General features: G+C 35.0%; 1 protein-coding gene across 4 annotated transcripts in view; it reads right to left on the bottom strand.

Annotated features, from left to right (window-relative positions):
* The window catches only part of ACSS3 (acyl-CoA synthetase short chain family member 3), a 138,439-nt gene that overhangs the window by 82,173 nt on the left and 43,799 nt on the right, over positions 1–12,467 (bottom strand). For 3 of the 4 annotated variants that reach the window (XM_087968035.1, XM_026667686.2, XM_026667687.2), the window contains exons 10-16: positions 11,561–11,656; positions 10,092–10,155; positions 8,107–8,188; positions 7,344–7,466; positions 4,451–4,550; positions 4,107–4,282; positions 1,958–2,046 (exon numbers count right to left, since the gene is read on the bottom strand). In XM_087968035.1, the coding sequence (XP_087824161.1) occupies positions 1,978–2,046; positions 4,107–4,282; positions 4,451–4,550; positions 7,344–7,466; positions 8,107–8,188; positions 10,092–10,155; positions 11,561–11,656 (710 nt within the window). In that variant the 3' untranslated portion in view covers positions 1,958–1,977. The other variant, XM_087968036.1, reaches the window with a different exon arrangement.

The following is a 12,467-nucleotide window of genomic DNA, read 5'->3' as shown; positions in this document are numbered from 1 at the left end:
TAGGCTTGGGAAAGACTACTTTGAAGATTTAAATAAAATTGTGTTGAAATATATATGGCAAGGTAAGAAAGTGAGAATAAAGTTAAAACTTTTGCAAGATGCTAGAATAAGAGGAGGATTTGGTTTGCCTAATTGGGAGTTGTATTACCAAGCTACAAATTTGATGTGGGTTAAGGAATGGATAACATTAAGAAATGCTAGATTGTTGATATTAGAAGGACATGATCTGTTGTTGGGGTGGCATGCTTTTTTATGGTATAAAGGAACTAAAACACAGGGGTACTTTAGAAGACATTATATATGGGAGTCTCTGTGGTTAAACTGGGAGAAGATTAAAAGACAATGTTATTTGAAAATTCCAGTCTGGCTATCGACTATTGAAGCATTTTCTTATCCTATAATATACAAAAAGGAACAAACAGTTAGATATGGTGAAATATTGAATGAAAAGGGTGAACTTAAATCTATACAAAAACTAGAGGAACAAGGCATAAAGATGAATTGGTTTTCATATGCGCAAATACATTCAAGGTATGATAAAGATTCTAAAACAGAAGGTTTCTATGACAAACTGACTGACTTAGATAAGATTTTGACAGGTACTGATGAAAAAGTGATTAAAAAATTGTATGGATATTTATTAGAAATTAAATTAGAAGAACAACAAGTTAAAGAAACTATGATTGCTTGGGGGAAGAATTTTGGATATGGGATTGATCTAGAGAAATGGCAAAAATTGTGGTCTCAAAATTATAAAATGACAATGTCAACAGCATATAAAGAAAATTTGTATAAGATATTTTACAGGTGGCATTTTCCCCTGACAAGAATAGCAAGAATGTTCAAGAATAAATCCGAAAAATGTTGGAAATGTCATCAGACACCTGGCTCATATTACCATATGTGGTGGATGTGTGCGGATGCTAAAAAATACTGGACTAAAATCTACACGTCGTTAGAAAAAATGACAAAAAAACATATAGATTTGAAACCAGAGATATTTTTATTGGGAATTTTACCTGAAATATATAGTAAAGAATTGAAATACCTGATTGTAAATGTATTAACAGCGCCTAGGATTGTATTTGCTAAAAACTGGAAAAATGAGAAAATACCATCACAGGAGGAAATCATTAAGAAAATATTGGAATGTGCTGAAATGAGTAGATTGACATTTGAAATTAGAGAACAAGATGATAAACAATTTTATAAAATTTGGGATCTATTCTATCAATGGTTAGACAATAAAATATAGTAATGAAATATGTAGACTTTTAGAAAATAATAAATATATAAAGATGTATTCATTTCTTATTATATCTACAAAATGATTCTAGGATAGATCTGGGATGATAATATGAATTGACAAAACAAATTAAGTAAAATATGATCATTTTGTAAAACATGAATGAATAAAAGTATAGTCAAATAATTGATTAATAATGATATTAATGTATTTAATGTTTGATTGAAAATATGAGATTATATACAATGTAATTATAATTGAAGACTATGAAATGGAAGCACAAAACAATTTGTAAACCAACCGGCACACTGTATGTACATATAGGGAAGATGACTTGATGTTTTTATGTTTTGTTTCTTTATGTTTGTTTTAAAAACCAATAAAAATTTTATATAAAAAAAACAATAAAAAATAGAAAAAAATAAAAAAATAAAAAAAAATAAAACAAAATAAAACAAAATAAAAATAAAAATAAAATAAAATAAAAAATAAAAAAAGAACGTGTGCATTATAAATATTTGCTCATGAAATTCTAATTACAATAAAAATTAAAATCATCTAAGTAGCTCATTGTAAAATTTACATTGCCAACTGAATATTACTTGTTACTGTGATCTAAGATTTAGTAACACATTTACAGAAATAAAATAAACATTTTTACTTGTATTTCTGGCATAATAAAATGCAATAAGTAATGCAGGTCTTCCTTACATTTTAGTGACTGTTAAATCTTATTTTAATCCTTCTAACACTTCTTCTACATGTTTAAACACAGCAGGATCCTCAATAGTTGGAGTTATCTAGGGGGAAAATAAAGAACTCAGACTCCTAATATGGCAAATTAAAATTAATGTTTTGTTTTTTATGAAAATCATATATAAGTCAGTATTTGCCCATGAAAATACAATGCATCATAGGGCAACAATTAAAGGTACTTCAGATGAGCCAAGTTATAGAATGTGTCCAAAATAAGGACCCATGACTTCTAAGGGAATGAAATTTGAGGAAATTGTACAGCTTCTGTTATACTTTGCTACTGTTGCAATACCAGACTGCTGTTACAGTCACATGATCCTCATCTACAATGTTCTGTGACAGTTTCCCAGGCAGTCTTGCAATATCTTGTTCCTTTCTCCATCCAGCAGGAGCCACTTACCTGGCTGTTGCTAAGAGAAAGAAAGGAGAAAGGTACAAGGAGGAAGGAATCCTCATGCACCCTTCCCAATCCATGCATCCCCTCTTGCATAGACTTTTCCAAGCTTTCCCGTGCACCTTCCTTGATAATATGCAGTGCTTTCTGTGCACTGCCATGTTCCCTTCCCAATAGACACTGCCCCCTCACACACCTTTCCTGTGTGGCAGCTCTTGTGTACCTCCAAGCACCCTTCCCAACCCCACAATGCTGTATCCTGCTGGCACAGTATTTCTCACACATCCCTGCAACTCCCATGCATTCTTCTTGCCCCATGCTGCCCCACCACGTGGCCAACCCAACCTACACAGCGCCTCTCACATGCACCTCCAGGCACCTTTTCCAACTTATACCACTGACCTGCAATGCCTTCCCTGATCCACATGGCATTTTTTGTACATGTATCATTTCTGACCTGCATCCCCTGGCTCCCTCCCTCTCTCTTATACATTGATAGGGAGTAAGAGGTCCAACTCTAGGGTGTCACAGGGTTTGGTGTTTTCTCCACTCCTTTTTGAAATCTACATGAACTTGCTGGGCAGGATCATCTGTCATTATGGGATGAAGTATCACCAGTATGCTGATGATTCCCAGTTATACAGCTCCACTCCAGGTAAAGTGGTGATGCTGTGCATGTCTTTTCACAGTGCCTGGAGGCAGAAGGAGCCTAGATAGTGGGACAACAATCTTCAACTGAACCCTGGTAAGATACAGTGACTCTGGGAAGGGAGCCCCTCTGTATCCAGGATTTTTTCATGTTTAGACTTGGATGGGGTCGCACTACCCCAGACAGACCTGGTGTGTAGTCTGGAGGTCTTCCAAGACTCATGACTCCTACGCAAAGAACAGGTGGCAATTGTGGCTAAGAGGGCCTTTGTGCAAATTTGTGTTGTGTGCTAGTTATGTCTTTTCCTGGATAGGGAACTCTGCTCAATCACTCATGCCTGGTCATCTCCCATCTGGACTACTGCAATGTGCTCTGCCTAGGAATACCCTTGAAAAGTATCCAGAACCTCCATGAAACCAATTCTGGACACCCAAAGAATGGCACAGTAACATTTCTGCTGAACAAGTTGCATTGAGTGCCTATCAGCTTCCAGGCTCAATTCAAAATGATTTTAAACTTTAAAGCCCTACATGGCGAGGGGTAAGGTAAACTATGGAACTTTTACCCCATTACATCAGTCTGTCCCACAGGAAAGGTGTATTGCAGATTCATCAGTTGAAGAATTCCAACTGGTGAGGTCCAGGAAGAGAGTCTTCTCTATCATTGCCCCCACCCTATGTAAGACTCTCCATCTGGAGATAAAGTGGGCATCTGCTTTCTTGGCTTTCTGTAAAGGGATAAAAACATGGCTTGGGGTGCACAGTTGAATATGCAGCTGTGGGACTGGTTGGTGCTCTGAAAGCCCTCCTCCTCTTTTTAAATCAATTTTTTACATTCCTTGCCACTTAAATTTTTACATACTGTTTTTTTATGCTTTTAATATCTAATTGTACACTGCCCAGAGTCTCTGTAGGACATGACAAATAAATAAGTTGCTCCCTCTTTCACTGAATTTTTGTCCACCCATGGTCATTCTGTTTGTCTATTTGGGTATCTCTGAAACAATGACATGTTGGGTCACAGGTTGTCTAGTAACTATATATTCTATTACTGGCAGTTACCTTGTATGGCTTCCCATTCACAAGAGAAGCAAGAGCTGATCGTGGTATCTTGCCAGAACGGGTTTTTGGTATTTGTTTCACAAATACTACTTTCCGAAAAGCTGCCACTGGACCAATATCTTCTCTAACTCGTGCAACAATTTCTTCTAAAAGTTGTTTCTCTTCAATATCAATTCCTAGTAGCATATATAAGAACACAAGGGTCACAAGTGGCTTTATTACTTTGTATGGGTACAATTTTATTTCTCACCGGCTATCCCAGGCAAAAATCAAGACAACAATCTCAAACCAATCATTCACCTCAGAATTCCAAAATCCCAACTTTGTAAACGAACAGTTCTCACCATTTCTTAGGACACACAATGCGAGAGGAACATGGCCCTTTAGTCGATCCTCTTGGCCAACAACAGCACAGTCTGCCACAGCCATATGGGAGAGAATAGCCTGAAGAGGGGACAGAATAAAAATACTATATTAGACAAATATTTTTGTCCACCCATGGTCCACTGCATGTCCATTACTTATCTGAGAAGGTGCGTCCAGCAATAGCAGTCTATGGACAATAAGATGGAGCTCTCCATTAATAGGAGGCTTGTGACCAGCAAGTATTCCCCTTGGCCAGATGCAACTGACCATCTTTGTTATCTCATTTGCATACAAACCCATAAAAACTGTTCTACACAGTTTTGAGATCTCTTAGAAACATGGGGAAAGTAGCCTAGGATGAGGCATAAGAATTAGGCTACAAATGAATGTTCTTTTTAACAGTGGGAGTATTCTGAGCAGAAATTTGCTCGGGAATTCATTTAAAACAACAAAAATTCAAGGTCCAACTCAGAGAATGTGAACATCTAGATGTCATAGTCCATTCATTAATCTGTAGCAACAGAAACTAATTTGCATATTATATGGTGGCTCTTTCAAACATTAATGGGAACTTTTTAATATATAGCCTGAAAAACTCTATGCTTCCCAGCCATGCTTGACTGAGATTTGGAGTTAATATGTGTTAAACCATATGTGATTATAAATGAATTTATGATAAGGTAATTTATGTGGTGTTGGCTCTGATCAGTGATGGAATTCAAATTTCTTTACTACTGATTCTGTGGGCGTGGCAGGGGAAGGATACTGTAAAATCTCCAGTCAGAGGTGGCATTTGCCAGTTCTCCGAACTACTCAAAATTTCCGCTACCGGTTCTCCAGAACTGGTCAGAACCTGCTGAATACCACTTCTGGCTCTGATATGTAGAAAAAGGAGTGTGCAGGAGTCACAACATACAGTATGAGTAGACGGCTCATTTCCACTTGTACCTCAACACTAAAATAATTATTTAAACTCCTAAATTTGAAATTAGCATGGAAAAACCATAAAATATAACTTTTCATTAAACAGCAAGGAATAAATTTCCAAGCATTTGTGTGGGGAAGAAACATGTCTAATTTAAGTGAAATAGGCGCACGGTTTTGAGTTAGATCACACTCCAAACTTCACAAGGATATTTCAGTTTGAAGCTTTGATCAAATCTCTCTAACAAATCAGATTCACAAATTAAAACTGAGACTTGCTTTAATCCATTCAATCAAAATGCATAGATGAAAGCACTGTGCAGCCTTGTACATGGAGTCTTCAACTTATGACCACAATTGAGCTCAAAATTTCAGTTACTAAGCAAGGTAGCTGTTAAAGTGAATTTTGCCCCATTTTAGGGGGAAAAAATTTGCACAGTTGTTAAATGAATCATGTGGTCATTAAAATAATTTTTTCTCCACTGACTGCTTGGTAACGTTACAACAGTTGTAAATGTAAAAACTGATCATAAATCACTTTTTTCAGTTTAAGTTCAAATGCTACACTAAATGAATAGTTGTAAGTCGAGGACTATCTGTAAAAGATTTCATAACTTCTATATATGATCTAATGCCTCTGGAGTTGCTACAGAAAATATATGATGCAATATCAGTTCTACACAAAGAGAATGCAAGGACTGGGTTATATAACCAATCTATTTTCTCATTTGGTTAAATTCCCTGATAGAGCTCCTTTGGATGGCAAAGCAAACCTTAGTCTGAGCTGCTCTCATTTGCCCAATTCTCAGCTTTTTTAATGTGCTAAGCAAGGCCACAAACTTAAATTTAGTTCTTTTTGTGTTAATGGACTGCTAAGACTTCTGTATTGCCTGTACCACTTGCAATGAAAGCTGCAACCAAGTCCTGCTCAGGAATTGCAAACCTTGCTAATGTGCCCTGTCCAACTTACCCACAATGCTGAGGAGATATTTTCCAGGACAAGCAAATTTGCTAACTTGTTTTGGCATTCTTTCTGGCACCTTAGAAAGCCAAGTGATCAGAAGCAACAAAACTACCTGGTCCAAAAGGTGAAATCACTGAGTTTTTCTGGATATCACATCTGGCATGAGTTCATTTTAAAATCTTAATGTTTTAAAAATATTTTTAATTTGGATTCGAGCAATTTCTAAATTAATTCACTGAATCTCTATAGGCTCTGCTCAATGATGGGCGTTGTATTGGCCTTTCCTCATGTTTACTGGTTCATCTTTAAAAAGATGTGGAGAAATATTTCAAACAAATATTTACAGTGAGGTCCAATAAACCTTGGCAGATTAATATCCCTCACAGAGGTTAGATTTGCTATTCTCATCCATTACTGCCTGCTTCTAAGTGGAGTGCTGAAGGAAATTTAATGCTTCCTCATTCCATGCATGATTTTTTTTTCTGTATCAAATTGTGAAGCAGCTTGCATCAAATCATGCTTTCTTTCCTTAATTCATCTTGAATTCAAATCAAACCATGCCTTCTTAGAATACTGAATGACAGCTTAGTGATGTGCTTAACTAAACTCTCACGAGGCTAAATATTGCATCCTCTCTACCTATCTTAAAAACAATTGTTTCTTTTTCCTGCATTACAATCAATGCTGTCAGGGAGCCAATGTTTATTTTTTCTTCAGTGTCTCAGATAAAGCAGTAGTCTAGCTTAGAATATTGTCAGAAGTTAATACAGCATAATGGCTTTTAGTGACTATGTAGAGGAGCAGCCTAGTAATGATAGGAGCACTGCTCCTATTGCTCCACTCATTCATTAAGTCCTCATGGAGAAAACTTTGCTAAAGAAGAGACTCACCAGGAAAATCTTTGCCCCTTAATTTTGAGACAGATCCCCCTCCACTTTTTATCTGCATTTGAAACTAAGGTACCATTTTTCCTGGTTGTTTACCTCTTCAATTGCACCTGCTGAAATTCTATGGCCTGCAACATTTATCACATCATCCACACGAGACATGACATATAAATAGCCTTCTTCATCCATATAACCTGCATCCATAGTATCATAATATCCCTAGGAAGAAAAGTAGATAAATGAAAAATGATGCAGAATATTAAACACAATATTGCTCCTAAAACAATGCATTGCCAAAGAAATATCTTGTTTGATCCCTGGTATTTGTTCTAAGTTCCAATCTAGAGTTCGTGGTTCTATTCGTGGAAGATGACAGATTGAAACATCATTAAAGTGGTTTCCACATAAACTCAATATGGAACATACAGAAGTGTTTACCATGGGTGCTGTTCATCTTCTTTGTGATCCCATTGGATAAAGTCTTGGAAGAGGAAGAAAAATACACAGATTTGGCATAACTGAACCTTTTGCTGTCCTAAATATGCCACATATGTATGTATCTGTGTGCACATGTGTGTGAGTTCAGAGGATTTTTTTAGCATGTAAAATATTGTAATATAAGGTGATATATATTTTAACTAAAATTAAACCAGTCAGCAAGTTTAAAGATTGAAAATTAAACATTTCCATAAAGCTAAGAAAAACTTTTAGGATTCAAAGGCCAAATGAGAAATATTTTTACAACAAGTATAAGGGATGTGATCAATTTTGAGCCACTGATCAAAATTAAAGGAAAAATACAGAGCAATTCATACTATTTTAAATAATGTATACCATTATATATTTAATCACTTCTTACCGGAAATTTTTGGAAATATAATTCTTTATAAAGCTCTTCATTTTTCCAAAGACCTGAAAAGGCTCCTGGTGGCAAGGGCAACCTGTTGTATATTTTATTTAAAGAAAAAAAGGGGGTTGGGGGTTGTATAACTGCAAAATATGTTAATACAGAAAACTCAAAAATAATGAAATATGTTTTTCTAAACTCATACTTCTAAATACAGGGCTAGAATAGTTACTTTTTCCTCAACTTTGAGCACAGGAACTTCCAGTTATCAGCTCTGGTCCTCCAACCACAACATGCTTAAGACAGAGTATTTGTCTTTGCTCATTTCACACAAACAATTATCTCTTATAGAATGGCTAAGAGAAGAGAAGCAATCCAAACATGGTTAATAGCAGTGATTTTCATTCTCATACATTGTCAATAATTGTTATCATTTAGAATACATAAATTTAATTTATAGCTACAATACCCTAAAATGTATTACCAGGAGAAACTCATGAGATTGTCTAAAGAATTCAATATTCCTCAAGAGTTTTCCACAACATTAGTGGTGTTATGATTTCATAATTTATTATTAAATAACCCTCTCAAAAAAAACCTTTCAAGAAACAATAAAATTATATTTTCAGTGGCGTTGCAAGTATAGAAAGTTAGATGGAAAAAAGTAAACATAAAAAAAATCAGGCATTTATTTCCACCAATGTGCCCCCCAAAAGAATGATATTTGAGTTCATAGTACAATCTATATTAAAATTTAAATCACTATCTATCCAGAAAGACCTTCACATTATAACATAAAATAGCAACAGAAAGTGATTCATAATGTAAACATCTGAGAGTAATGCTACACACTATGAAGTGTTATGCAAGTAAATCAATCCAATTTTATAACTCTTGGGCCATGGATTCTTATTCTAGCTATTATTTTCTTCTTTGCTTCTATCTCTATGCTTGTCTAGACAATATATATAGAACAACATAACAGGTGTCTAGACAATATATATAAAACAACATAACAAGTGTTAGAATTCTATCTGGTGACTTGCAACAGATGTGCTTAGGTAATAATAAATGGAAAATGTAAGAATTTGTGATGGTGTTTTAAAATATCTGGAATTGGTATACAATATCTGCTAAAAGTCATATAAAGATCCACAGGTTTCTCAGTGAAGCTTCCATCATAATGATGGCTCATTCTATATTGAGATTATTTACCAAATACTGGTATTTATAGCTCTTCATTGTCATTTAATAAATGAGCTGGTTTGATTATTGAGCTAATTATATATAATGCACATAGAAAGCAGCATGTCCTATAGACTGTACTTAATGCATTGTTCATAAATAAGCAGGAAGGTATTCTGGCCTATAATATTTAGAAGTCATTTTGAATACATTCTTGTTCCCAAAACAAAAAACAATTACTACCAACCTTTCTTCTGTATACTGCACGAGTAAAAAAGAGGGCTGTGAAAATATTTACAGACCCCTCACATCCCGGACATAAACTGTTCCAACTCCTTCCCTCAAAATGACACTATAGAGCACTGCACATCAGAACAACTAGACACAAGAAGAGTTTTTCCCCGAAAGCCATCACTCTGCTAAACAAATAATTCCCACAACACTGTTCAACTATTACAAAGTCTGCACTACTATTACTGTTAATCTCATCACTCCTTATCACCCATCGCCTCCCACTTGTGACTGTATGACTGTAACTTTGTCGCTTGTATCCTTATGATTTATAGTGACTGTTTCCTAGTATGATTTGATTGCTTATTGTAACCTATGACTATCATTAAGTGTTGTTTGTACCTTATGATTCTTGACGAATGTATCTTTTCTTTTATGTATACTGAGAGTATTTGCACCAAGACAAATTCCTTGTGTGTCCAACCACACTTGGCCAATAAAGAATTCTATTCTATTCTATTTCCTCCATCTCAATTTACTTTGCTTAGTTGTAAATGTTTGGAAAATCATGAATTGCTTACTTTACCACAATGTTTCCTAGAGTCTTCACTTTTACAGGTTGCTTGTTGTCATCCAGAATCACAACTAAAACAAAAAGGCATGACGAGTCATAAAAACAAAGACAGTAGTTTCAATTTTAATTAAAATAGAAATATTTCAATATTAATCAACTTCAGAAAGTTAAATGGAATAAAAATTGTTGCTTTCAAAATTTACAGTCTTTAGAATAATGAAAGATGAGGAAATAGAAATTGACAAGCCAATATTTATTCCTAGATTTGCTTCATCATTACCATGCATCTTATCAAAATAAGAAATATATATATAAAAATTTTAAAGCATACCTTTTCAAGCATCCTTTATATAAAAAATAATCAACTATTTTTGAATTAATTAAAATAGCTTGCACTACATTTCATAATTTCATTTTACAATTTTAACTTTAATTCTATTTTAAGAGAAAATATCTCTTGCTGTTCAAAGTTAAATCACAACATTATGAAAACTGTTACTCCTTTAATTTTGATTGCATATGTTCTATTCTTTCTTCACTTGTCATTCAAATTAGAAACAGATATTGCCTTTTTATGCGTGCTTCATAAAAGTCTTCCTGATAAAGTAGTTGAACTCTAGATAATTTCAATAGAGATTTTCTGAATCATGAAATGTATTTATGCAGGGCAGTTGCTATGATTCCAGTATAATCGACAAAACTCGTTCTCCCAGATAGATCTTCAAAAGTATCTGCAGCTCTAGCCTGACTTGCTATGACACAGCTAGATATGTTTCCTAGCCCACAAGCAATTTAATCTCTATGAAGCAGTTTGCATATAAGTTAATTTTTTTACTTTTATTCATTCTGCCCCATACACTTTAATATATAAGCTATTCTCCTGGGTACTTGTACTACAGAACAGAAAGTCATATGTGAAAACCTATGTGGGTTGGGATACTCTAAAGCAAGGGCCTCCAACCTTGGCTACTTTAAGACTTGTGGACTTCAACATGGCTGGTGGGAGAATTCTGAGAGTTGAAGTCCACAAGTCTTAAAAGTTGCCAGGATTAGACACCCTGCTCCAAAGAATCCAAGCAAAGATGAAGCAATAACAGGCCACATTACACTATGTTGTGCCTTGATGTTAGAATGAAAACAGTTACTGCAGCTTTAGAAAACAATTGATCCATGGTACAATTTCATAAATATATTGCATAAAGATGTGTTTTGCAGGGTTTCTTTCATTGTGGAGATAACAGGAATTTTGAAGTAGTTAAAAAAAAAAAGATCAAAGTTGCTTTGGTTCTAAATTGTCAAAAGAGCAACTCTTAAGATTTAAAGATTGTACCTGTTCCTTTTTGTCATGAATGGAATTGCTAAAAATTATCTTCCCCTCCCCCCCCTCTCTTTCTCTCTCTCTCTCTCTCACACACACACACACTCACACACACAGAGAGAGGCAGTATTTTAACAGCCTCTACTTTGCAAGTTTACCATTGTATCCTGGTACCAACTTTCCTGTCTGTCCTGGAGGAGGAGTTAGTGAGTTTCCTAAGCCAATGCAGGAAGCTGTTATTGGCGAGCCCGTTTCTGTAATTTAAAAAAAATGTTTTTAAAGATTTTTTAAATGTTGTAATTAGAAGTTATTTTCATGTGTACATTAATTGGCTTTGAGGTTCACATTAAAAACAACTTTCTTTTTTTAGAATTTAAATAGCCTGAGACTGTGCTTCCTAAATATTTACCCTCATTTACCCAAAACTACGTCCTTTTTATTGCTTATCTGAAAATTATTCTTTAAATGTCCCTATTGTGATTGGGTAATGGATTCATCTGTCATTTATCCAAATAAAAACCACTTTTCCCAATCTTGGGTAATTTTCTCAGGTTTGGGTAGCACTGACCTAAGGACACTAATAAGCACTCTTGAACTGGCACTAAAGAAACTCTGGTAGAAGTCCTTAATAGAGCATTAAGCTCATAAGGTGATGTGGAGCCAGTTATTATCACTCAACCTAACATGCTTAACTGTGTGTATCTGAGAATAAAATGAACTGAAGAACATTCAGTCCAGTCCTTCATATGATACTTCTGCTAATATTAGAATCAGTACAGAAAGCATACAAAGCCTTTTATCAAATTAACCTGACTTTTAAGGATGACTTCATCACATACAATGGATTGATTATATGGCATACAGGTAGTCCTTGTGTTAAGACCACTCATTCAATGACTGTTCAAAGTCATGATGTCACAGTCCCCAAAGTCATGCAATCATGATTTGGATGTTTGGCAACCAGCTCTCAATTATGATAGTGTCAGGATCCTGTGGTCATGCAATTGCCATTTGCAACCTATCCCTCCCACAAGCAAAGTCAATGGGAAAGCCAGCAGCATGCCA

This window comes from Notechis scutatus, chromosome 6 (assembly GCF_049901735.1).
Source record: "Notechis scutatus isolate UNSWTSFEM ecotype Mainland chromosome 6, rNotScu1.2, whole genome shotgun sequence".
NCBI lineage: Eukaryota > Metazoa > Chordata > Lepidosauria > Squamata > Elapidae > Notechis > Notechis scutatus.
Note: the sequence above shows the minus strand (reverse complement) of the source record. Positions and strands in the feature narration are given on the sequence as shown.